The 25,986-nt window shown below is 46.8% G+C and overlaps 1 protein-coding gene across 10 annotated transcripts in view; it reads left to right on the forward strand.

The window, feature by feature from the left end:
- FRMD4A (FERM domain containing 4A) overlaps positions 1–25,986 on the forward strand; it is a 679,421-nt gene that overhangs the window by 514,970 nt on the left and 138,465 nt on the right. For all 10 annotated transcript variants that reach the window (XM_064368421.1, XM_064368419.1, XM_064368420.1 and 7 more), the window contains 2 exons: positions 4,076–4,170; positions 17,521–17,613. In XM_064368421.1, the coding sequence (XP_064224491.1) occupies positions 4,076–4,170; positions 17,521–17,613 (188 nt within the window). The remainder of the gene's footprint in view (positions 1–4,075; positions 4,171–17,520; positions 17,614–25,986) is intronic.

Raw genomic sequence — 25,986 nt, forward strand, 5'->3', positions numbered from 1 at the left:
TTTAACTCTCTTTTCTTTCTTCTTTCCCTTGTTTTCTTCTTTCTCTTTCTTTTTCTTGCTCTTTCTTTCTCTCTCTCTCTCTTTTTTTTTTTTTTTTTTTTTTTTTTTTTTTTGTAGACAGTCTCATCCTGTTGCCCAGGCTGGAGTGCAGAGGCACAATCTTGGCTCACTCCAATCTCCACCTCCCAGGTTCAAGCAATTCTCCTGCCTCAGCCTCCAAGTAGCTGGGATTTCAGGTGCACACCACCATCCTGGCTAATTTTTTGTTCTTTAGTAGAGATGAGGTTTCACCATGTTGGCCAGGATGGTCTTGAACTCCTGACCTCATGATCTGCCCACCTTGGCCTCCCAAAGTGCTGGGATTACAGGTGTGAGCCACTGCACCCAGCCCTTTCTCTCTCTCTCTCCCTTCCTTCCTTCCTGTCTTTCTCTTTCCTTTCTTTCCTTTCTTTCTTTCTCTCCTTCCTTCCTTCTTCTTCTTTCTTTATTTCTCTTTATTTCTTTCCTTCTTTCTTTCTCTCTTTCTTTCTTTATTTCTCCTTCCTTCCTTTTTTCCTTCCTTCCTTCCCTTTCTTTTTTTTTTTTTTGAATCCGGGTCTCACTCTATTGCCCAGGCTCAGGCTGGAGTGCAGTGGCATGATCATAGCTCACTGCAGTCTCAATTTCCTGGATTCAAGCAATCCTCCTGTCCAAGCCTCCTGAATAGCTAGGTCTAATCCCAAGTGCATGCCATTATACCTGGCTAATTTTTTTTAAATTTTGGTAGAGATGGGGTATCGCTATATTGCCCAGGCTGGTATTGAACCCTGGGCTTAAGGAATCCTCCTGCCTCAGCCTCAAAATGCTGGGATTACAGGCAAGAGTCACTGTGCCCAGTCTTAAAGTTAAAATCTCAGAATGAAATCTTATTTTTATCGTTTTCAAGTTTGGACCAAACCTCTCACCAAAAACCCACAATAATTACTTGTAGTCACACTTCATTTTATGAAATTGAGTTGACCAGGCATAATCACCCATTCCTCCTCCTCTATCTCTGTTCACTAGACTTGACTTTAAGTAACTTTTGGCATTTGAAAAAAAAAAAATCAAATCCATTCTTGAACACAAGAAGATTTATCACCAGTGAAAATGCGTTGACAAATCTGACACAGGCTTCAAGGGCAAACCCAAAAGATTATCAAAAATGTTTTAAGAAATGGCAAGCATCAGAGAGATACGGTGACTACTTTGAAAGGGGTGGCAATCATTTGGACAGGTAAATTATATCACAGGCAGCCCCTCACCTACGTTGGTCTGGCTTATCATTTTTCAGCTTTACAGTGGTGCAAAAGCAATGCACTTTGAGTAGCAACTGTACTCCAGATGAATGCTGACCTTTTCCCAGGCTGGCAGTACGCCGTACAGCACTCACTTGCATGACTGCTCAGCCGCACAGTCACAAGAGTAAGTGACTGACAGTCTACAGCGTACTGTATTCAACAAAGTACGCGAGATATTCAACGGTCTGTGACAAAACAGGCTTGACATTAGACGATTTTGCCCGACTGTAGGCTAAGGGCCATGTTTAGAGCACCTTTAAGGTAGGCTAGGCTAAGCTGTGATATTTGGTGGGTCCAGTGTCTTAAGTGTATTTTTTATTTACAATGTTTTCAACTTCCAGTGATTTTACCAGGATGTAGCCCCACCATGTGAGTCAAGGAGCATCTGTACATTGCTATTTATTTATTTATTTTTGAGACAGTCTCACTCTGTTGCCGAGGCTGGAGTACAGTGGCACCATCTCCACTCACTGAAACCTCTGCCTCCCAGGTTCAAGAGATTCTTCTGACTCAGCCTCCCGAGTAGCTGGGATTACAGGCACACACCGCCACGCCTGGCTAATTTTCTAAATTTCAGTAGAGGCAGGATTTTGCCAAGTTGGCCATTCTGGTCTCAAACTCCTGACCTCAGGCAATCCGCCCACCTCAGCCTGCCACAGTGCTGGGGTTACAGGCATGAGCCATGGCGCCCAGCCAGTACGTTGCAATTTAAAATGCAGCCACGCTCCCTCATAGTCACAAGTGATCCATCAAACCCTTTGTTATTGGGCAGCAAATACCTTCTAGGGGTGGAGCTAGTACTGACCACAGCCCATGGCCAATGCAGCATTTACTGGAAGCTACAAGAGCCCCCATCTTGCATTCTGCTTCATAATTCATCAGCGACGTTCTGAGATGTGCCACATTTACCCCACTGCGTTCTCCCAGAGTAGATGTTCCAGCAGGAATGAAGGAGGGTCTGATATATCACCTTGAATTCCCTGTTGGTTACAGAGATTGCTTTTTCACTTTTTCAAAATTCAGTTTGAATGGAAGCATAGACTATAAGGTGATATTGATTTATCACGTTGGATTCTCCTGTCGATTCCTGTCTGCTGGGGAGGAAGCTTCAAATCCACTCTTTCAGTTTAAGTGGTTTTCATCGGTGAATTGATGGTCATCTAGGCCCTGAGGCTGCCACCCAGGGCCCCGGGAGTGAGGCAGAAAAGGGTGAAGCTTTTCAAACTGAGCACTAGCTCCTACTCTGTGTCCCTAATAAAACTCGAGGGTTCTTATGGGCCTGTGCTGTGTCTTGCTTATTTTTCTGTTTCCTGTAGCATGTGGGCAGTGCCCTGCACATAGTAGGCACTCAGTAAATAAATGTCTGTTGTATTAAACAGTCATTTTGAGATCAGGGTGACAGCATGGTTAGATCCTGGTGAGGGCCACCTTCACACTGTGGCCCCACATGGCAGAGAGAAGAAGCAGGCTCTCTGGTGCCTCTTCTTATAAGGGCACGAATCCCATCCTGAGGGCCCCACCTTCATAACCTCATTTAAACCTAATTGTCTCCCAAAAGTCCCATTTCCAAATACCACTGGATGTCAGGACTTCAACACATGCATTTTGGGGAGATATAATTCAGTCCATAGCAGTACCCAAGAAGTGAAATAAGAAACCTACTGTGGTGGAACTTTTGATATACATCTTACCCATTCTCCTAACAGAGAAATGCCTAGCCAACAGGATAGAAAATAAACTCAGGAAGACCAAAAATAATATGCATAAATGCACACATGCACACACGCACACACACACATGCACACACACATACACAATCATTTTCTTTCTGGAATCTGAGCTTTTTGCTCTGAACTTGTAAATATCTGGTGAGTGTGCTTGGAATGGAGTAATTTTCAGAAAGGGAATGTATTTTCAAATGCATGACCTGGAAGCTAGTTTAGGAATAACTCTTCTTTTCTGGCCCCGTATCCTCATCAGACAGCCTTTCTCTCTCCCAGTTCAGTGCCTGGTGTTCTGTGGTCAGTTTAATAGTGACAGACCAAGGTGAATAACATGTTAACGACACTAACATCTGCCGTGACTTTATGCCTAAGGCTCTGAGGCTCCGGTGTGCTTCTTTAGATTGACAGATATCTTTGCCTCCCGGGTTCAAGCACTTCTCCTTCTTCAGCCTCCCAAGTAGCTGGGATTATAAAAATACAAAAATTTAAAAAAATATACAAAAATTAGCCAGGCGTGGTGGCACACGCCTATAATCCCAGCACTTTGGGAGGCTGAGGCGGGTGGATCACTTAAGGCCAGAAGTTCGAGACCAGCCTGGCCAACGTGGTAAAACCCCATCTTTCCTAAAAATACAAAAAAGAAAGAAATTAGCTATGTGTGGTGGCGCATGCCTGTAATCCCAGAGGCTGAGGCATGAGAATCGCTTGAACCTGAGAGACAGAGGTTGCACTGAGCCAGTATCATGTCACTATACTGCAGCCTGGATGAAAGAGTGAGACTCCACCTCAATTTAGAAAAAAATAAAGACCTTCTAGGAAACAAAACAGAAGGTCTCTGTCTGTTGACCCTTCACGTGGCTGTGTGCCCATCAGTGTCATTGTCTGTTTGTTTGGGTTTATAAAAATCATTTGCTTTAAAATACTCAAGCTTAGCAACATTTCATTGAAAAAATGATAGAAACCTGAGATTGCATATTTTAGGAAAAGCAGTCTCTCATCACTCACCCTTCTTCCATTGTATTCTCCTTGCAGCCCAAGCTGTTGGCCAAGGAGCTTCTTGACCTCGTGGCTTCTCACTTTAATCTGAAGGAAAAGGAGTACTTTGGAATAGCGTTCACGGATGAAACGTAAGTACTGCCGGGAGCCCTCGTAGCTCGAAGGGGAGCTCAGTGCAGAACCCGAAACTGCTCCGCTCCAGCTGTCAGCAGCAAAATCAGCTGCAGGCCACTTGGGTCCCATGGTCTGGGGTCAGTCCAAGTTCATCATCTGAATTTCAAAGGCCTTGTGGTCAAGCCTGGTACCGCCAAAGGGTATAATTAGGGTGATGTTAATATTATAAAATTATTAGGTGAACTAGTTCTTCTAATCAAGCAGGTTTGTGTTCAGACTGAAATGTTTATTATTTTTTTAAAGTGGATCTATGTGGGTTTGTTTTCTGTTTAAGTTAAATGAAAACTTCTGGAAATGAATCGTTTCTCTCTACTGTTGGGATAACAATAACAGGAAGCGAATTTGATGATAAATTCAAAAAGAAAATAACCTGTACTCACCATCTGAGCTGAAATAGAGTGACTATGAACATACAAAATTCAGATCACTGATCTGATGAGAAGAATGTTCGCTTTCAAAGGTCTTTTCATTTTGGCGCCGTAAAGTGGTGTTTTGTAATACAAGTAAGGAAAATCTTTACTAAAATTTCAATTTCCTTTTTAATGTTCTGTTATCAAAAGAGTTTGGTGAATACCTGCATAGATTTCTAGATAAAAATGAGCTATTTTAAGAAAATAGTTCATAATTCTCTTTCCTGTGTGTGCACACGCACAGACACACGCACGCACACACACACTCTTCCGGATCTTTAGAATTACAGAGATGATTTCCTAAATTACTAATAGGTCAGCATTAGGTTAGTGGCTGGGCAAGACAGTACAGGGGAGGCCAGGCCCTGGGAATCAGGCGGTGCCACTGATGTAAGAACAGGCAGCATCCACGTGGGCCAGTGGGACATATGGCCAGATGTACCTGCACGTGGCCACAGCTGGCCTTGGCGACCTGCAAGTGAACAGGGTGGCCCTATGACTTATGTCCAAATTGGGACACTGAACAAAAGGGGATGTCATTGGGACTGTCTTGGGCAAACTGGACCATACGGTCACCCTGTAAATCAGGGACATTTCAAGCTGTTCGGAGAGCAGGCAGCTGGAGCAAAGCCACATCACCCTGAAGAAAGCTGGGAGGAGCAAGGTCGGCCATTCATCCTGGAGCCTGCAGGGAGCTGGACCGCAGGTGGGGGTGGCCGCCTGTGGACAGGAGGAGTCACAGGTAGGGCCAAGTAAGCCCGTGGGCGAAGTTCAGGGCGCTCACGGGAAGGACCTAGCACTGCAATTGTTTTAAATGCTTTTAAAAACATGCACATCTAGAACACTTACTTTTACAAATGTAGATTATTTTCTCCCTTTTCTCCTGAGAATCACTGTAAACCACTTAAATTGCTGTTTGGACTGTCTTCACTAATCAGAAGGAAACCCTAAGTTTCAATTCATCATATTCCCATTGTTCGCATTTCCCCCGTAAGTTTACGAAAAGATCCTGGGAGTGAACTCTAGAGGAGGCCCAATTAGGCTTCCCTTTTGAATAAACAAGAATTGAGAAATGGGCATGTGGTCCTGGGCTGAAGGTGATGTGCATCTGCAGAACGTTTCAGATCACTGCCCTAACAGCACTGGCCGGCAGGAATCAGACCTAGGTAGAAAGTCACTCTTCTCCCAGGAGGGACGAGAGCACCAAAGCCACACATCACAGCGGGGGCTGCAGACAGCCAAGTCCAGCTTCCCCATCCAGCTAAGCTGGTATGCTCCAGGTCTGAGCTCTCCTGGCTCTCTGTGCTGACCAGTAAAGCGTGTGTGTGTGTATGTGTGTGTGTGTGTGTGTGTGTGTGTGTGTGTGTGTAGAAGCCAGGCTGGATAAGAGGCATGCGTGTGTGTGTGTGTATGTGTGTGTGTGTGTAGAAGGCAGGCTGGATAAGAGGCATGCGTGTGTGTGTGTGTGTGTGTGTGTAGAAGGCAGGCTGGATAAGAGGCATGCGTGTGTGTGTGTGTGTGTAGAAGCCAGGCTGGATAAGAGGCATGCGTGTGTGTAGAAAACAGGCTGGATAAAATGCGTGTGGGGGGGGTGGGGTGCCAGGCTGGATAAGAGGCATGCGTGTGTGTGTGTGTGTGTGTGTGTGTGTAGAAGGCAGGCTGGATAAGAGGCATGCGTGTGTGTGTGTGTGTGTGTGTGTAGAAGCCAGGCTGGATAAGAGGCATGCGTGTGTGTAGAAAACAGGCTGGATAAAATGCGTGTGTGGGGGGGTGGGGTGCCAGGCTGGATAAGAGGCATGTGTGTGTGTGTGTGTGTGTGTGTGTAGAAGCCAGGCTGGATAAGAGGCATGCGTGTGTGTGTGTGTATGTGTGTGTGTGTGTAGAAGGCAGGCTGGATAAGAGGCATGCGTGTGTGTGTGTGTGTGTGTGTGTGTGTAGAAGGCAGGCTGGATAAGAGGCATGCGTGTGTGTGTGTGTGTGTAGAAGCCAGGCTGGATAAGAGGCATGCGTGTGTGTGTGTGTGTGTGTAGAAGCCAGGCTGGATAAGAGGCATGCGTGTGTGTAGAAAACAGGCTGGATAAAATGCGTGTGTGTGGGGGGGTGGGGTGCCAGGCTGGATAAGAGGCATGCGTGTGTGTGTGTGTGTGTGTGTGTAGAAGGCAGGCTGGATAAGAGGCATGCGTGTGTGTGTGTGTGTGTGTGTGTGTGTGTAGAAGCCAGGCTGGATAAGAGGCATGCGTGTGTGTGTGTGTGTGTGTGTGTGTGTGTAGAAGGCAGGCTGGATAAGAGGCATGCGTGTGTGTGTGTGTGTGTGTAGAAGCCAGGCTGGATAAGAGGCATGCGTGTGTGTAGAAAACAGGCTGTATAAAATGCGTGTGTGGGGGGGGTGGGGTGCCAGGCTGGATAAGAGGCATGCGTGTGTGTGTGTGTGTGTATGTGTGTGTGTGTGTGTGTAGAAGGCAGGCTGGATAAGAGGCATGCGTGTGTGTGTGTGTGTGTGTAGAAGCCAGGCTGGATAAGAGGCATGCGTGTGTGTGTGTGTATGTGTGTGTATGTGTAGAAGGCAGGCTGGATAAGAGGCATGCGTGTGTGTGTGTGTGTGTGTGTGTGTGTAGAAGGCAGGCTGGATAAGAGGCATGCGTGTGTGTGTGTGTGTGTGTGTGTGTGTGTGTGTGTAGCCAGGCTGAATAAGAGTGTCTTGCCCCCTCTGCTGGTGGTGGAGTTGGCTGCGTGGAGGCTCTGTCGGGGGCAGTGATGAAGAGAAGTGAGCCATCTTCATCTTTCCGGCGTGATCCAGAGAAAGTGCAGCCATTTCCATCACCTACCCTAGAGACTGAGTGGGAGGGTCTCTCCTGCCACTCTCCAGAAGAATTGGCAGCCAGCCAGCAGGAGGTCAGCCAACCACTGGAGCTGGCAAAAGGTTTCCGAAAAAGAACTGGCAGATGTGCCTGGTACACGAGGGGAAAGGGCAGGTGTCAGGAGCCCAGAGGAGGTGAAGAGCTGACATATTCAAGGTTGGACAGTGGGGAGACCATGACTCAGGAGCTGTCAGTCCTGGCGGGACACTGTGAGTGCCTCACTGAACTTTTCTCCTTTTCCTGGTAGGAAAGAACGAGAGCTGCCCTTGCATAATAGTGCCCCTGGGTGTCGCCTGCTCTGGCTTGGTGATTCCTAGGTAGTAAGTGCTGGTCTTACAGTACTACGTCCCCCAGCCTAGCTCTGTATCACAGGACACTACAGCAAGATTGTTTTATAACCATGTTTTCCAATTCTACGTGTGTATTGTGAGTGTGTGTGTGTGCGTGTGCATGCTTTATACAGGTGCTACACTGTTTTATAATAAAATGCAATCGTAGTTCAATTCTTTTGGACAGCCTATGGTATATCACATGTATTTGCCTTTTTCCTAATGCAAATAAAGCAAGGCTAATACGTGGAAAGCAGTTATGAACTGTAAAGTGCTATGCAAGTGGAGGATACTCCTACCAGCAGCATGATGGTTCCTAAGAGTAGAATTTCTAATGGTAGGCAGGGCACAGTGGATCACACCTGTAATCCCAGCACTTTGGGAGGCCAAGGTGGGCAGATTACCTGAGATCAGGAGTTCAAGACCAGCCTGGCCAACATGGCGAAACCCCATCTCTACTAAAAATACAAAAATCGGCCAGGCGTGGTGGCATGTGCCTGTAATCCCAGCTACTTGGGAGGCTGAGGCAGGAAAATCACTTGAACCCGGGAGGCAGAGGTTGCAGTGAGCTGAGATCGTGCCACTGCACTCCAGCCTGGGCAACAGAGTGAGACTCTGACTTCAAAAAAAAAAAACAGTCATTTATTGTTAGAGACTCGTTCAGAATCAAGTGCTGTTGACATTTTGTGGGATCTAGATGAAACTGGAGAAAATTTATATAAAGCAAAATGTAGACAGGAAATTGGAAAGTTCTCTAAGCTTCTCTCACCCCGTAAGTTGTATTCATTAATAAAGCATCTGAGTCCACAGTGCAAGAACTTATGCCCAAGAATGTTTAATATTGTTAGCAAACAATAGTTTTGCAGCGTTGATACCACACCTGCTTTCTCCTTTTTTAATCTTTTAACTTTAATTTTGAAATAGACTGAAAGAAGAATTGCAAACGTATCGGGGAGTTCCTGTATACCCTCCACCCAGCATCAACAAATGTCAACATCTTGCAAATCATGTTACTTTAATCAAAACTAAGAAATTAACATCGGTATTATATTACTAACTAAACTACAGACTTGATTCAAATTTCCCCAGTTTTTCCACGAATGCTCTCTTCTGTACCAGGATTCATTTGCATGTGGCCTCCTTTTATTTTTACTAACTCTGTCCTCATAAAACTGTGGTCATCTATATAAATGATCTGAATCGTGGTTCCATATGCAAACAATGACACTTTGGCAGCCTTTAAGACATCTTGAAACTAACCAAGAGCCTGGTATAAATCCGATGTTAAAATAATTATTTATATTTTGCCAGAGTTACAGATCTCAACCCTAGCTGCACATTGGAATTACCTGGGACACTTTATAAAACACCAACCCCTGGGACCCACCCCCAGAAATTCTAATGGAATCTGCCTCGGTGTGACCTAAGCATTATCTTTCAAAGCTTCTCAGTTGATTCCAGTGTGCTGGCAAAATTGAAAACACCTGTTCTAGACAGAGGCAATGTTGCAGTATTTCCTCTGCTCTCTCCCTCCAGAGCAAAGAAGAAAAGCTGATTCTACTTCAGCTTTGAATGTTGGAGGGTAGCAATGACTCGTACCGGGGCATCCAAAGCTACAGACCCCTTCTAGGTTCCATTCCTCACAGTATGAGAACCAGCTCGGACATTCAGGTTCAATGTTTCCAGGTGTACAAATAGGGTAACTGAAATTTTCATTTATCAAACACTGACATCCATCCCTTAGATAAAATCATATTTACATTTTATTTTTGAAATATTTCTATCACCGTTTTAAGACCAAAATTTCAATTATTATTTTTTTAATTGTGGGCTGAGTGCAGTGGTTCATGCCTGTAATTTCAGCAATTTAGGAGTCCAAGGTGGGAAGATGCCCCGAATCCAGGAGGAGTCAAAGACTCGCCTGGGCAACAGTGAGTTGCTGTACCAAAAAAAAAAAAAAAAAAAATCGTGGCTCACCCCTATAATCCCAGCACTTTGGGAGGCCAAGGCAGGCAGATCACTTGAGGTCAGGAGTCTGAGACCAGCCTGGCCAACATAGTGAAACCCCATCTCTACTAAAAATACAAAAATAACTGGGTGTGGTGGTGCATGCCTGTAATTTCAGCTACTCAGGAGACTAAGACACGAGAATTGCTTGAACCCAGGAGGTGGAGGTTGCAGTGAGCTGAGATCATGCCACTGCACTCCAGATTGGGTGAACGAGTGAAACTGTCTCCCAAAAAAAATTAAATTGTACACACTTGTAGTCCCAGCTACTCAGGAGGCTGAGGTAGGAGGATCACTTGAGCCCAGGAGTTCAAGACTGCACTGAGCTAAGATTGCACCACTGCACTCCAGCCCGGGTGACAGAGTGAGACCTCATCTCAACAACAACAAAGCTAAATTAAGTTAAAAAGTAACTTGTGGGCTAGGGGGCAGGGATGGAATGGCAGATCCCATTATCAAAAGCTATAGCCTAAACAACTTTTAAGCTATTCAGCAGAAATAGTTAGACACACCCAAGTTAAAGTAATGACTATTATAATCTATTTAAATTTTAATTTGAATCTCCTGTCATAAATTTTAAGAAAATTTAAGAATTTTAAGAAAATGCTTGTTGAATGCTTTAAATAAGTATCCTTTGTTGTTGGTTTTTAAAAAACCTTTAAAAGGTGTTTAGAAATTTGAGGAAGAGGCCGGGCGCGGTGGCTCAAGCCTGTAATCCCAGCACTTTGGGAGGCCGAGGCGGGTGGATCACGAGGTCAAGAGATCAAGACCATCCTGGTCAACATGGTGAAACCCCGTCTCTACTAATACAAAAAATTAGCTGGGCATGGTGGCGCGTGCCTGTAATCCCAGCTACTCAGGAGGCTGAGGCAGGAGAATTGCCTGAACCCAGGAGGCGGAGGTTGCGGTGAGCCGAGATCGCGCCATTGCACTCCAGCCTGGGTAACGAGCGAAACTCCGTCTCAAAAAAAAAAAAAAGAAAAGAAATTTGAGGAAGAAAGAGAAAAAAGTTGGTTAGCCATTACTGCAAATTTAAAAGATGGGTATAGTTAGAATTTAGTTTCACATACCAATTAATAATTTGGGCTCAGCTTGAGACTCACACCTGTAATCCCAACACGTTGGGAGGCTGAGGCAGAAGGGCTGCTTAAGCCCAAGGGTTTGAGGCTGCAGCAAGCTGTGATTACGCCACTGCGCCCCCACCTGGGCGACAGAGGGAGCGCCCCATCTCTTAGAAGAAGAAAACGAGTAGCTTTTAACTTCTTATCACAGCTCCCTTTGAAATTTGAATTACATTCCCTCTCCTTCATAAAAGTTTACATACAAAATAAATTTTTGCATAAATTTTAGAGCGTTCACAGACACGGTGACATCAGGATGTTAGTTTAAGAACCTAGAAGGTTAACACTGAAGGATCTTTTCTTTCAGCAGCCTGTATCTTAATTAATTGAATCGCCTGATTGGTGCTGTCTGGGGAGTCTGATTTACCCAAACTATTAAGGTTAATAGTAACTTCGACTGACTCGTTGAAGATGCATCTTTAGAACCAGCACGGGGAACGCGGGTGCGAGGGGGCGAGTCCGGGTCCGTGCTCTCCTCGTGTCCTTGCATTTCAGCCATGATTGGCACCTGCTGGGGCCTCTGAAAAGGGTTCAGTCGTTCAGTATGCCTGGCCACAAGCTTATCTACAATTTAAAAATAAACAAACTAGAAAAGCAATTTTCCAGTTGCAGAAGAAACCACCACAAGACGCAGCTCTGGGTAAGTCATTTATTTAGAAATAGGTTTGGGATTTCCATGTATTATCTGCTGGACGGTGGGAGAGGAGAAAGTCAGTGGCTGCGGCCCCCATGCCTGGCTTGTGATACCTGTTTCTGGGAACGCGGCATTCAGCGTTCATTACCACCTCTCAGACAACATGCTGTGTTGTCGGAAACAATGGCAAATACACAACAGTACCTTATATTTAGTGACCAGAGAAGGGCTTGAGCGTAGCTTTCTTTCTTTTTTTTTTTTTTTTTTTTTGGGATACGGAATCTCCTCTGTTGCCCAGGCTGGAGTGCAATGGTGCGATCTCAGCTCACTGCACCCTCCACCTGCCGGGTTCGAGCAATTCTTCTGCCTCAGCCTCCCAAGTAGCTGGGACCACAGGTGCATGCCACCATGCCCAGCTAATATTTCATATTTTTAGTAGAGACGGTGTTTCACCATGCTGGCGCCAGGCTGGTCTTGAACTCCTGACCTTCCAAAGCGCTGAAATTATAGACTTGAGCCAACTTGCCCGACGAGCGTAGCTCTTTCTGTGTGCAGCTAAAGTAAATCAAAAAAGAAGGGTGCCCTCCAAGGAGAGCTTAGGGATGAGGCGTTCTCCTCGCCTTTCCTTCCCAATGCAAATGACTTGAGGGAGATGGGAACCAGGCACAGGTGAGCCGAGTGAATTCTTAATATGGCAACTGTTTGCTTAGGACGGGAGCTGTGTCTACACAACAGTCCCTGAACCTATAAGAATATGGGTCTACAGGGCATATTGTGAAGCTGATGTATTCATTCTCTTGACAAATATTTATTTAGCATCTGCTGTTAACCACTGGAGATCCAGAACGAATTGGCCCTTGACTCCTTTTTGAGCATGTGTTTGTAAATTAGGAAGTGAATCACAAAATGTGGTGTAGAAGCTGCTAGAAAAGAAAACTGGGGACTGGGTGTGGTGGCTTATGCCTGCAATCCTAGTGCTTTGGGAGGCTGAGGTGGGAAGATTGCTTGAAGCCAGAAGTTTGAGGCCAACCTGAGCATCATAGCAAAACCCCTACTTCACAAAAAAAAATTTTTTTTAATTAGGCAGGAGTGGTGGCGTGCACCTGTAGTCCCAGCTATGCAGGAGGCTGAGATGGAAAGATCACTTGAGCCCAGGAGTTCAAGGCTGCGGTGAGCCCTGACTGCACCACTGAACTCCAGCCTGGGCAACAGAACAAGACTGTCTCTAAAACAAAAAATAAAATGAAACATTTTTAAAAAGAAAATTTGGAATAGACTTGAGAAAACATAGTGGAGCAAACAATTTCTCCAGGGCTGGATAGCCCATGATTGAGTAATCTGGTCTCCTCAGTACACACCTACTTTAACTTTCCTGTATTATTAAGGGTTTATAGTTAGTATCACTGACCTGTCTTTTTTTTTTCTTTTCTTTTTTTTTTTTTTTCTTTGAGGTGGAGTCTTTCTCTGTCTGGAGTGCAGTGGCATGATCTTGGCTCACTGCAACCTCTGCCTCCTGAGTTCAAGCAATTCTCTTGCCTCAGCTTCCCTACTAGTTAGAATTACAGGTGTCTGCCATCACACCCAGTTAATTTTTGTATTTTTAGTAGAGACGGGGTTTCACCGTGTTGGCCAGGCTCGTCTCAAACTCCTGGCCTCAAGTGATCTGCCTGCCTCAGCCTCCCACAGTGCCTGGTCTGTCCTTGGTGAACACACACTACAAAACAAGGACACTAAATATGTAACATTCTTCCATTTGAAGAGCTCCTCTCCCCACTTCCATCCAGCAACATCTATAAGCATTTCATACACTTGGCCAGGTGTGGTGGCTAACACCTGTAATCCCAGCACTTTGGAAGGCTAAAGTGGGAGGATTGCTTTAAGCCAAGAGTTTGAGACCAGCCTGGACAACACAGCAAGACCCATGTCTCAAAAAAGAAATAATAAAAAGTTCTTAAATTAGCTGGGCACAGTGGGATGTGCCTATAGTTCCAGCTACTCCAGGGGCTGAGGCAGGAGGATCGCTTAAGCCCAGGAGTTCAAGGCTGCAGTGAGCTATGATTACGCCACTGAACTCCAGCCTGGGCGACAGAGTGAGACCCTGTCTCTAAATAGATCAATATATAAGAATTTCATCTCTCGCTTTGGCTTTCTGTAGAAACTCATTCCATGTGAAACTGTCTACAATAAAATCATGTAGAAGCCAGGCAGTATTATTCTCCCCCTGGGTCTGGAAAGTGACTTATCACACGCCCCCACCCTCCAGTAACTATAAACAAAGCTCTCCCTGAGGCCGTCTCTATTGAAGGTGCTAACACTTGAACCAAAAATCTATTTGTTTTATATGTAGAAGCTAAAAGCAGTCTGTTAAATGAACGCATCCAATTTCTATTGCCTGGAAGCAATCGCATATTTATTACTGACCTGACAGTTTGACCTACCACAACCCTAAACCAAACGAGCACTGTCTCGCTCAGCTTTAAAGATAGTTATCAGTCACACAATAACAAAAATACTCTGAGTGGCTGCTGGGATGCTTTGTTTTGCGTTATTATTGGCAAAGGCAATGATGTGCGTTCTCAAATGAAAAATCAATGAGAATGGTGAAAACCAAGCTAACGGGCATCTCTTAGTTAAACTGTATAAAGGAAATGCTTCTTTACCGCTTTGCATCGCGTCCCATCCTAATGCAAAGGAAACATAAAAGATTTGAGGGAGGCACTTGATGTCAGGACTGTGAAGGGTTAAATAGGAAAGCAAAACCCCTTTGCAGTGTGGAATTCTTGACCCTGTGGAGTACAGGAAATGTGACTTTGGACTCAATGCGATGAGCAGGAAACAACATTTTATTTTATTTGAAACGAAGTTTCACTCTGTTGCCCAGGCTGGAATGCAGTGGCGCAATCTCGGCCGACTGCAACCTCCGACTCCCAGGTTGAAGCAATTCTCTTGCCTCAGCCTCCTGAGTAGCTGGGACTACAGGCAACTGCCACCACACCTGGCTAATTTTTTTGTGTTTTTAGTAGAGACGGGGTTTCTTCATGTTGGCCAGGCTAGTCTTGAACTCCTGACCTCAGGTGATCTACCTGCCTCGGCCTCCCAATGTGCTGGGATTACAGGTGTGAGCCACTGCTCCCTGCCGAAAACAACATTTTAACAAGTCCTACTGCACCCAAAAGTGGTAGCCCCAGAACTGTGGTTTCCAGTTTGCTTTTTAGCCCATCTTTTAGTTTTTGCCCAAACAGTGGACACTTATCATAAGGGGCCTTGGATGAGTCACATGTGCCTTCAGTCTGCCTTTAGAAGCCGCCTTCCGTCAGAGACTTTTACAAGCTCTTAAAATGGAGGCAGCTGACCTCCTTCCTCCTGCGGGTCCAGGGAAACCAGGTATAGGGAAGTCTGCCTCCACTGGCCACCGTGCCACTGTGCTGCAGCCTGGGTGACAGTGTGAGATTCCATCTCAAAAAAAAAAAAAAAAAAAAAGCCAGTTAGGGAAAAATGAATGCATAGAGAGCAAGTTCTGCAGACTGGGAAGTATAGAAACTGGTGGGCCCCCAGTGTGGGTGCTGTAAGTATCGGAGGAGGAACCCCCATGCCAACTGCTGTGTGGTGTGGGAAGACTTTCTGGAGCAGAGGCATGAGAGCTGATTCCTGCAGGATGGGCCAAACCTTGCTGGGGAAGAAGGAAGGGAAAGGCATACTGGGCCGAGGGAACAGCATGAGAAGAGGCACAGAGGTTTGAAACATCGTGGTACCTGTCGGGCATTATCAGGCATGAGCAGAGATGACATTGGCACCCAGGCCTTCTGTTTCCTGGTCTTGTGTTCTAGTCAGAACGAATTTATCCCAGCTTTCCTGTTATTTTACTTACAATATCATCTTCCCTTTATTTATTTATTTTTCTTATTTTTAGAACATATTAGCAATTCTCAAGACATCTTGCTGGAAGTATCTGGGGTGAAAAGCAAACCATACACAGGGTCTTAGAACGTTACATTTAAAGCCAGGGGCAGTGGCTCACGCCTTTAATCCCAGCACTTTGGAAGGCTGAGGCAAGAGATCTTCAGAGGGCAACCACTTTGCAGGCAGAAAGCCTAGCCTGTGCAAACGCCCTGGGGTCAGGGAGGACCCTAGAGTCTTAGTGTCCTGTGCATTGAATACTGAGCTGGAGTGCAATGGTGTCATCTCGGCTCACTGCAAACTCCACCCCTCGGGTTCAAACAATTCTCCTGCCTCAGCCTCCAGAGTAGCTGGGATTATAGGCACGTGCCACTATGCCAGCTGATTTTTGTATTTTTAGTAGAGATGGGGTTTCACCATGTTAGCTAGGCTAATCTCAAACTGCAGACCTCAAGTGATCCGCTCACCTTGGCCTCGAAAGTGTTGTGGTCACAGGCGTGAGCCACTGCGCCCGGCTCTTTCATTCATTTTTTACTTTTCCTATATTCAGAGCAAGGTAATGAAAAGATAAAGTTAATGGAAATTTTTTTTCCGGCTGGAGATTCTTGGAGGAGAAACAGGCCAAAGTTCCTCAGGTGGTCAGTATTCTAAGGCAGATTCACCAGGCTTCCCGATAGCCACAGGTGTGGGCTTTGTGGAAAGGGATATTTGTTTGTCCCTATGTGCAAAAGGTGCAGTTTGAAGCCTCAGAAACGGAATGGAAGCCACCTGTGCATGTTCTCTCTTTCCTTTTCAGAGGTCTGAGCGTGTGCTCAGAGGAGCAAGCATTCTTAGACAGTGATGTGGGCAGATTTTGTTTCTCACTATCCACAGCCTTTTGCACACATGTCACACAGCATCAGCCACCTGGGGAAATGTAGCGAAGTCACTCGAGTCTATTCCACGTGAGTTTACTCTGTAAAGTGATTATAGGACTGTCTCCTCCAGGAGGATGGCAGACATTGGAAATGGAGAGGAGGGGAAAGGAAAGAGTAGATTCTTCAGCTCAGTTATTCTGTGGCTTTGCCCCACTCTTCCAAGACTAACCTCCAAGACGTGGCCTTCACGGCTGTCCCTAGCCTCATGGCTTTCCACTCACAGGACACTAAGATGCCGGGGTCCTCCCCGAACCCAGGGCCTTTGCACAGGCCAGTCTCTGCCTGGAAAGTGGTTGCCCTCTGGGGATCTCTTGCCTCAGCCTTCCAAAGTGCTGGGATTAAAGGCGTGAGCCACTGCCCCGGCCCTAAGTTTAACGTTTTAAGACACTGTGTATGGTTCGCTTTTCACCCCAGATACTTCCAGCAAGATGTTGTGAAGACTGCTAACATGTTCTAAAGTGTGCTTTGAGTCCTTCAGGGAAAAAGACAGTTGAGAGTGTGGTGAAAAGGCGATTCAGGACAAGAAGGAGGATTAAGATGACATTTTCATTTCAGTGCACTCTGGGAAACAGCAGGTCCCAATCCCTTCACTTTCCAGTTCCCATTCTCCCCCTCACATCACACGGGATCCACTGCTGACTCGGCGTCCCCCACATAGTGCCTTTGGGTTCTTGAATACTGTAAAGCTAATAATAAGGTGAAGGTGACCGGGTGCCGCGGCTCACGCCTGTAATCCCAACCTTTGGAAGGCCGAGGCGGGCAGATCACCTGAGGTCAGGAGTTTGAGACAAGCCTGACCACCATGGTGAAACCCCATCTCTACTAAAAATACAAAATTTAGCCAGATGTGGTGGCTCACACCTGTAATTGCAGCTACTCAGGAGGCTGAGACTGGAGAATCACTTGAACCCAGGAGGTGGAGGTTACAGTGAGCCAAGATTGTGCCACTGCACTCCAGCCTGGGTTACAGAGCAAGACTTTTTCTCAAAAAAATAAAAATGAAAAAAAAAAATAAAAGGTGAAAGTTCCGGTTTATCCACAATCCAGTACGTTCTGCTTCATATATACCTTCAACCCAAAAAAAATCCTCTGCAAAATGCAAACCCCTAACCAATTTGTCTCTATTTTCCTCAGGGGACACTTAAACTGGCTTCAACTAGATCGAAGAGTATTGGAACACGACTTCCCTAAAAAGTCAGGACCCGTGGTTCTATACTTTTGTGTCAGGTATGTACACCTGGTGTCCACACTTTCGCTTCTTTGTGTTCTCTATCAGAAAACTCTGGGAGGGCAGAGTGATTCCGAGGAATCCGGACATCCTCCGTCCAGAACAGGACAGAGGAAAGGGCGCTCAAGTTTGTCTTCGATCATCGCCAGTGATAAAGGTTGTAGCAGAGCTGGCGTGCCTCGTAGATGGAAACGCAAGGTGCGAGGGCGCAGGGTGTGTCTGTGAGTGTGCGAGGACATGTGTGTTGTGTATTTGCACTAGGATGCTTGGGTGTGGAATGACGAGAGAAAACTTTTTTCTGCATTTTTGGGGAGGGTCATGTATCTCCAACAATGAGTCTCTTATAGCACAGACCATGGTATTCCTTTTTGGTGGCAATTTGAAATGACGTAACAAAAGCCTTTGTATTATTTCCTTTTAGAAGGGATGCCACTTGAATCTGTTGAAACGTGGGGAGTTTATCCCAAATAGGAGTAGTCAAAACCCATCAGCAAACCACAAGCCCATATGCATTTCCTGGCAAGGGAGGATACAGCTTAATAACATAGCAGAAACAATGGGCATTTTTCTATTCATCAATCTAGTCTAAGAAATTTTGTGCTTGCAAAGGGAACTATTTGTGGGATATAGTGATTTAAAGAGACAATATTTGCAGCAGGCTTATGAAGACAGCAGGACTTGTAACTTCTGTTTGCAAAAGGTTGTGAAAAGCCAGAGGCTGGGAAGGTCGGGGGTTCAGGGGCAGTCTGATTTGGTAGCAAAGTCAGAATCAGCCCTCAATCCAGCAGCTCCTAAACACCCAGTCTATGAAGCCACCAGGTTCTTTCTGTCCAGTACCTTGACTGCAACACAGCTGCAGAAGCATTGAGGTCCTGATGCCTCCGTCTTTACATGGACTCTAATACCTGCGCCCAGCCCATACACCCTGTTCTTTTAAAATATGCTAACAGAAATTTAGGAGCGAGATACAAATGATGGGCAGTTCTGTCATTCCTAAAGAGCATGATCAGGAATGCACTTCCAGACATAGGCATCCTTAAGCCACACAAGGCATCAGAAGAGCTTAAAACAAGAGTTAAAGGGTCCACTTAACAGGCTCAAGTGTATGACTTTTCCTCAGCTGGCAGAGTAAATTTCAACTTGAGGTTAATGCGTTTTTGATTTGTTTAACAGCTGTGAACATATCCAGTCTCATCTTAGCTATTTCCATTACTGATGGGAATGATTTCAATGCCATATTCTCTTTAATGGTGTATACAGTTTCTCAGATTAACGGAAAAGCAACCATATAAAGCAGAGAGCAACAATTCCGCCGGGAGGGGCAGGTGGCATCAGGCGGGACTCCCGTGGAAGCAGGTCATTAACCTGTCATCGCAGGTGCGCGAGTGCATTTACCGTATATCAGGCACTCCCTGCCTCCCTGGTGGTTTTCACCAACGTGAGCCAAGAAGAGGAAATCCTGGGCTTGGCTGCATAGTAGGTGTTTTTTCCAAGTGTCTGAGTTATTTGTGGGGGTGCTTGCAGGAGAGCTTGAAGCACCTTGACATTGATGGTGGAAGTATCGGTCTCTGAGATATGCAGATCTTTCCAAATCACTCCAAGCCTGTCTTCTCTGCATGGAAGCAGGCAGCCCAGCATTGCAGAGGTGAAATAGGTGCTAGCAGTAGAGAGAATCGGGGAATGGGATGGCTGAAGACCCAGATACAGCACCCACTTCTGATCCATAGCCATCCTAGATGCTTCCAACATCACCACCCTTTTTCCTAGTTGGACAAAGCAGAAACCTCACAGAACACTCATTAGAGAGAAAAGTTTCCAAATCTGCATTTAGGGACAGCCATTCTCCACTATGTTGTCATACACACCATCTAGCAGAACGCTGCTCCTCCTCCAGCTCCTCAGCTCCTATGAAAGCAGATCTTTCTGGAAGGTGTCACGTTCCAGTTGCCTCCTGCAGAGCCCCACTAGAGTACTTCAAACTCAGCAGGTCCAAAGCCAAATTCATTATGTTCTGTCTCCTCCCTTAACCTTCCACGGTCCCATCAGATCTATGGCATCCTCATCCACTCAGTCACACAGGCTGCACATCTTGAAGTCTTCTTTCCTCTTCCTTGAATTTTGTTTATTTGTTTGTTTGTTTTTTGAGACGGAGTCTCGCTCTGTTGCCCAGGCCAGAGTTCAGGGGTGCGATCTTGGCTCACTGCAACCTCCACCTCCTGGGTTCAACGGATTCTCCGGCCTCAGTCTCCCAAGTAGCTAGGATTACAGGTGCCTACCACCACACCAGCTACTTTTTGTATTTTCATTAGAGATGGGGTTTCACATGTTGGTCAGGCTGGTCTTAAACTGACTTCAGGTGATCCACCCGCCTCGGCCTCCCAACCTAGATATTTTTTCTGTTTTTATTTTGTATCCAGCAAAAACCAACCTAGAATTTTTACGTGCATTAATTCTCTGCTGCTGCTTACAAAATCTCCCTCTGCACTGCCCTCTCCTCTTTGTCACCTGAACTCAGGCCCTCACCTCTCAGTCGACCTATTGCAGCAGCCTCCAAGGGTGGGGTGGAGGGTGTCACCAGGGTCCCAGCCACAGAGGATCCTGGCACCCTCACTATCCTGAGTTCTCACTTCTCAGCTAGTCGAGCAGTGTAGTAACAAAAAAACAGTCATTCTGTTTTCTCCAAGAGAGGAGGCAGATTCTCTATATAAGTTAATTTCATCTTTTTACCATGCTTTTCATCCTGGGAAGAATTCTCTGTTTATAACCCGACACCTGCCTAGGGATGCTCACAGGCACTTTTCTCCAAAGGAGTGGTAAGAGAATCATCTTCATCAAAAGCCCAGAACTTGGAATAGGCTTCAGTCCATAAAAGAGCTTTTGTCTAGCTGGTACCTTTCCTGTGTGTTTCTAAACAGCAGCATGGTTAGGCTCTGAGCAGCCTCCATGCTCCAGCCGTGACACCTGTGTATCTTGATGCATTCTGACTCCCAGGTTCCTCAAATCCTTTCTCCTTTGGTATAAATGTCTATATATTAGATCTACATACCACATATCCAGGTGGCAAAGCAGAATCAAACCACCTGATAAAAGAGAGCCATGGTAGGCCAGGCGTGGTGGCTCACACTGTAATTCCAGCACTTTGGGAGGCCAAGGCGGGCAGATCACCTGAAGTCAGGAGGTGAAGACCAGCCTGGCCAACATGGTGAAAACACTTCTCTACTAAAAATGCAGAGATTACCTGGGCATGGTGGCATGTGCCTGTAGTCTCAGCTACTTGAGAGGCTGAGGCAGGAGAATCACTTGAACCCGGGAGGTGGAAGGGAAGTTACAGTGAGCCAAGATCGCGACACTGCACTCCAGACTGGGTGACAGAGTGAGACTCCATCTCAATAATAATAATAATAGTAATAATAATAATTACCCAAAAAGGATAAAGGTCGGAGAGACAGGCACTATCCATTGTTCATCACCTGTCCATTGCTAAGGGTGATTGTTAATCTTTGCAGCAACCCTTGAAGCAGGTCTGATTATTCTTAATTAAAGAGAAGGAGATGGGAGCCCAGGATGGTCCGTAAATTCTTCCCCAGCGTGGCTAATAAGTTACGGAGGCGAGATGAGATCTCATCTGTTCGGTTATGTCTGCCATCCCCCACTGCACGGCATCCATCTACACCGGGGAAAAGTGACACGCTCACTGCAGGCCAGCGATCTCCACTGCTCCCTCTGCAGGCAGGCCAGGAGCAGCCAAGTCAAAGGCGGTGACCCCAGCCCTCCTTGTCACCCACACTTTGCAGAACCAGTGTCCGCCTGCAGAGGTGATGTTCAGGACAGGTGCACACCAGCACCAGGGACAGAGTCTGCCTGTTTCCAGCCTGGTTCCAGCACTACCCAACCCAGAGCTCCCTTGGCAGAGCGCCCCCCGCACAGGACAACCAAAGCACAGGTCTTGGCAGGCTGCCACTCTGAAGGGATACACTGGATCCCTTGGAAATGCCACACTGGAGGAGGAAGAGCCATCCCAAATGGCAAAGCAAGGATTTTCAGAAGCCGAAACATCTGCTGTTGGTCCCACTTAAGAGGGTCTTGCCATTTTCTGCATTTTCGGACACAGTGGACACCCACAGGAAGGTGTGCTTTGTTGAACTGCGCTCTTCCCTCTCCTAGAAAGAAAACTCCAGGGTCCACTTGCACCTTGTCATCACCCTGAGCTGTGTCACTCCCGACACAAGCCCAAGTTCACCATCATCCCGGCTGTGGAGTACAGCAGCTTTCTCATCGCTCCTTCTGCGCCATTTCTGCACCATCATCCAGGCCTTCATTTATGGCCTCACAGATATCCCTTGAGATGTCCCTTGGTAGAAGCACTGCTCTAGGAGCCAAGGACAGAGCAGTGAACAAAACTGATAAACCCTGTTCTCAGGCAATTTCACATCCATTTCCTCCAGCTTCTGAGATCCTATCAGCCCTGCCTGTTGTTTGTTTGTTTGTTTGTTTCTTTGCCAATTCAGTGCAAATCCATTGTACACCCTTCCAGCCACTTCTTGGCCCTGGACCACAACTTCCTTTACTGCTCACACTCTCTCTCTCTCTCCCTTTCTCTCTCTCCCTCACACACACATCCTCCCAGGGTTGGACAGGTCCTGCCACACACACACCTTTTATTTCTACCCATGAGCTTCTGAGTGTGGTCAGGAAAAGGCTCACACAACTTCAGGTTGGTTCATGGTTATTGTGATGAATCCCACACAGATCATCAGTGTTTCTAGCCAGTTCTGCCCGGGGTGGCTGCTCAGGATCTCTGTTCCCCACTCTGGTTTTACGTCTTGCTGCAGGCTCCAGATACTCACGGCTTTTGCTCTAAGACATTGGCGCTGCTTATGTTTCTGCAGAGAAAACAAAAGCCAGCACCAGGGAGCTCCTAGTCCTACTTCTTTACCCACAAACTTAATTGTATCTTTAATTGTGTTTTTGTAGCTTCCCAGCCCACACACTGCACACACGCAAATGCATGAGCATCTCAGAGGAAGACCCTTAGCCCATCAGCCAGCACTCACCCATCCACGTGGGCCTCAGTTCCAGCCCCTTCTGCCACCTCACCGAGCTTTTCCCTTGAGTCTTTCCTCTCTTTTTCTCTATCTTAAGCATCTCCTTCTCCATGGATTCCTCCCCTTCATGACCACCTCCCAATCTAACCAAATAAAACACCCTCTGTGACGCACAGCCACCTCCAGCCAGTGCCCTCTGCTGCCCCTTCTGCTCTGCTCACAGCAGCGGCTGAGAAATGGGTCTGTACTCGCTGTCACCCCCTCCCCACAGGCCTCTCCTTCCTCATTCCGTGGCCATCCAGCTTCTGGCACCATCATTCCCCCAGTCACTGGAGGTCTCTTGCCCCTGGTTCCCTGGCTGTGCTTCTGCCCTGCTCCAAAGTGGTCTCTGTGGCTCTGGCCTCAATCGAACGTGCTCCCCTTCAGTTCCCCGGCTCTGTGGCACTGCACTCTCCTGGGCCTCCTCCCGTTTGTCCCCTCTGTCCCTGGCTCAGGGCAGGTTCCCTGCTCTGCTCTGCTGTCCCTTGAGCCCTGGTGTCCACGAGGTTGTGTCTTCCTTGTGTCCTCTCCCTGGGTGTGATTTCACCCCCACCCACGGCTGCCAATGCAGTCTCTGCTGGAGACTCTCCATGCTCTGCCCCAGTCCTGACCTCTCTCCCGAGCTCCGGGCCGTCTCTGCCGATTGGCATTTCTGCACAGATGCAGCCAGAATTTAATGACACCATCGTCTTTTTGCCTTTAAATTTGCTCCCCTTTTGGTGTCACCTCCTTGTCTTTGTGATGGGCACCACCACCCATGCAGCCCCCCAAGCCAGAGACTTGGGAGTCAACTCTGACTTCACTGCTCCCTCCCACCTGCCTCCTCCTGTTCTCTCAGTCACGACTCCCTTTTATTCCTGCATCTTAAACAGCTCCATATCCATCCCTTACTCTCCATACTCAGCCTAATACGTAATTAGAGCTTCCGTAAACTTCTCCTGGACTCAAGATCTCCTTCTTCATCTCTGCGTCTGATCTTGATCCCTTCCAAACTCCCCCATATGAAGACACAGGGCATCTTTCTAGAATTCTCATCTGATCCTTACCCATAATTTTTTTCCAGCTTCCCATTATCCCCGCAAAAGGATATTTTTAGTGTACCTTGTATGATGCGACTTCTGCTCACCTCTTCCCACTCCCCTCACCACACCCCTCCTCCCACATACACATGTTATAAGCAGCCAGTGGTCAATATATGACCAAGACCACATTCAACTGCAAACCATTGTTTAGTGCCATAAGACTTGGGAACAATATCTCTCTGATATCATTCACCGGGCAAGCTTTAGAAATAGGTCAAGAAAAAATAGAAGGAAAATATACACACCCAAGGAAGTCTATGTCGTGTGTGCGTGCGTGTGTGTGTGTGTGTGTGTGTGTGTGTGGTCTTTTTATAGGCACAACACTGTGCTCAGAATGAAGCCTTCATGCCTGGACTATTCTTTAATTGCTTATTCTTCTACCAAGTGTCCCTGTAGCTCTGATCATCTAAACTCCTTATAAGAAAATAAACAGAGATTAGATATGCCTCTTCAAACTTTTGAGCTTCACAGACAATAAACTGAAACAAGCAGCAGAAAAAAAAGAGAGGAGAAGCCTGATCGGGGAGGATTTTCAGCCAAGTCCATGGATCGGATTCTTGGTGTCTTCCCCGGCTGGTGGAGACAGCAGCTGCTCCTTCCTGTCACTCGCAATAACAATGATGGCATGGATCTAAAATGAGGTTCCTGCTAACCAGAACTTGCTATATTTCAGCTGGGTGTCCCAGTTAAGATTTTAGAGCTGTTGAGATTCTAAGCATCGGAGCCTTGGCTGCAGAAACTCACAGCTTATTGCTCTCATTATCGTGGCTCTTATTTGCCACCAAGAGTAGGCATTTCAAATGTGACATTTGTGTTGATTACAAAATGAAATCACTGGTCCATTTAATTAACACTTGCTGTAAATATTCAGTGATTCCCAAGTGCCCAGAGTTGGATGGGAAAGGGAACGGGAGAGCAGGAGGGGTTGGAGGAGGAGACCTGGCCGATGTCGTCTGGCTGGGCCCTCGCCATCTGACCAGGCAGCGTTCAGTCTGTTGCAATCAGAGGCTTTCACATGTCAAAGAAGGGGACAGGACCCCCCAAGGCTTCAGAGGCTGTTTAATATTTAATAAGCTCAAACACAAACACAGAACACCTACTTATTTCTCCTTCAGATTCTCTGATAAAATATTCTCGGGTCCGGGCCATCTGAGCTCGCTTGGGTGGAAGGTTGCTTGTGGAGTTCAGGAGCCCTCAGCGAGGTCTGCGGTCCATGCAGTGTTCCTTTCAACTCAGATGGATGCCCTAAGATTCAGTCCTGCTAAATGTGCCCCAAAAAGCAGTTTAAAGTGTGGGTCTGATTATGATTCAGCTGTGGTGAGGCCAGCAGATGAGGAGAGGACGGACGTTGAAAAGATTGTCACTCATTCCTGGGAGGAGGGGCAGCACCGTGCCACGCGAGGCCACGTGGGAGGCACCGGGGTTAGTCAGGAGGCAGGGGAGCCAGGGAACAATTGGGCAAGAGCCTTTTTTGTGGTTTCTGTGGGGAGGAATGGGCGAGGCCAGAGAGCAGGCTTGGGATTGGCTAGTTTAAATAATTTCAGCGGGCTCTGCAGCATGGGGGCTGCCCCTGGTTGTCTGGGACATGTCCCCGGGGTGGTGAGGGTGGGGGAATAGTGGCCCTGGCTGTGAGAGCTGAGAGTTGGAGGAAGGGCGGGACCCTGGATCCATGGTGACATGTGGAAGTCTTGCTTTCTGGAAATTGGCTAACCCCGGCCCCGGCAGTCCCTCCAGGCCCAGCAAGGCCACAGATGTCCACGCATCATAAAGACATGGCCAATACGTAGCCAGACTCGGAACTGTCTGTGCAGACCCTCTGAATCTGAGACACAGCCTTCATTTCCCTGGTTACCCAGAGACCTGGAATGTTCTTTGTGAACCCTGGAAGCACTCCCTGCCCCACGCTGGTAATTAAGGAAATGCAACATCGCCACCTACTGCTGAGGCTCTCCTGAAAAATCAGAAAAAGAATCCACCTTTTTTTTTTTTTTTTTTTTTTTTTTTTTTTTTTTGAGACAGTCTTGCTCTGTCACAGGCTAGAGTGCAGTGGTGCAATCTCAGCTGACTGCAGCTTCTACCTCCTGAGTTCAAGTGATTCTCCTGCCTTAGCCTCCCAAGTAGCTGGGATTACAGACAGCCGCCACCACGCCTAGCTAGTTTTTGTATTTTTAGTAGAGACAGGGTTTCACCATGTTGACCAGGTTGG

This window comes from Aotus nancymaae, unplaced genomic scaffold, assembly GCF_030222135.1.
Source record: "Aotus nancymaae isolate 86718 unplaced genomic scaffold, 86718_ANA_hifiasm-v0.15.2.pri h1tg000077l, whole genome shotgun sequence".
Taxonomy (NCBI): Eukaryota; Metazoa; Chordata; class Mammalia; order Primates; family Aotidae; genus Aotus; species Aotus nancymaae.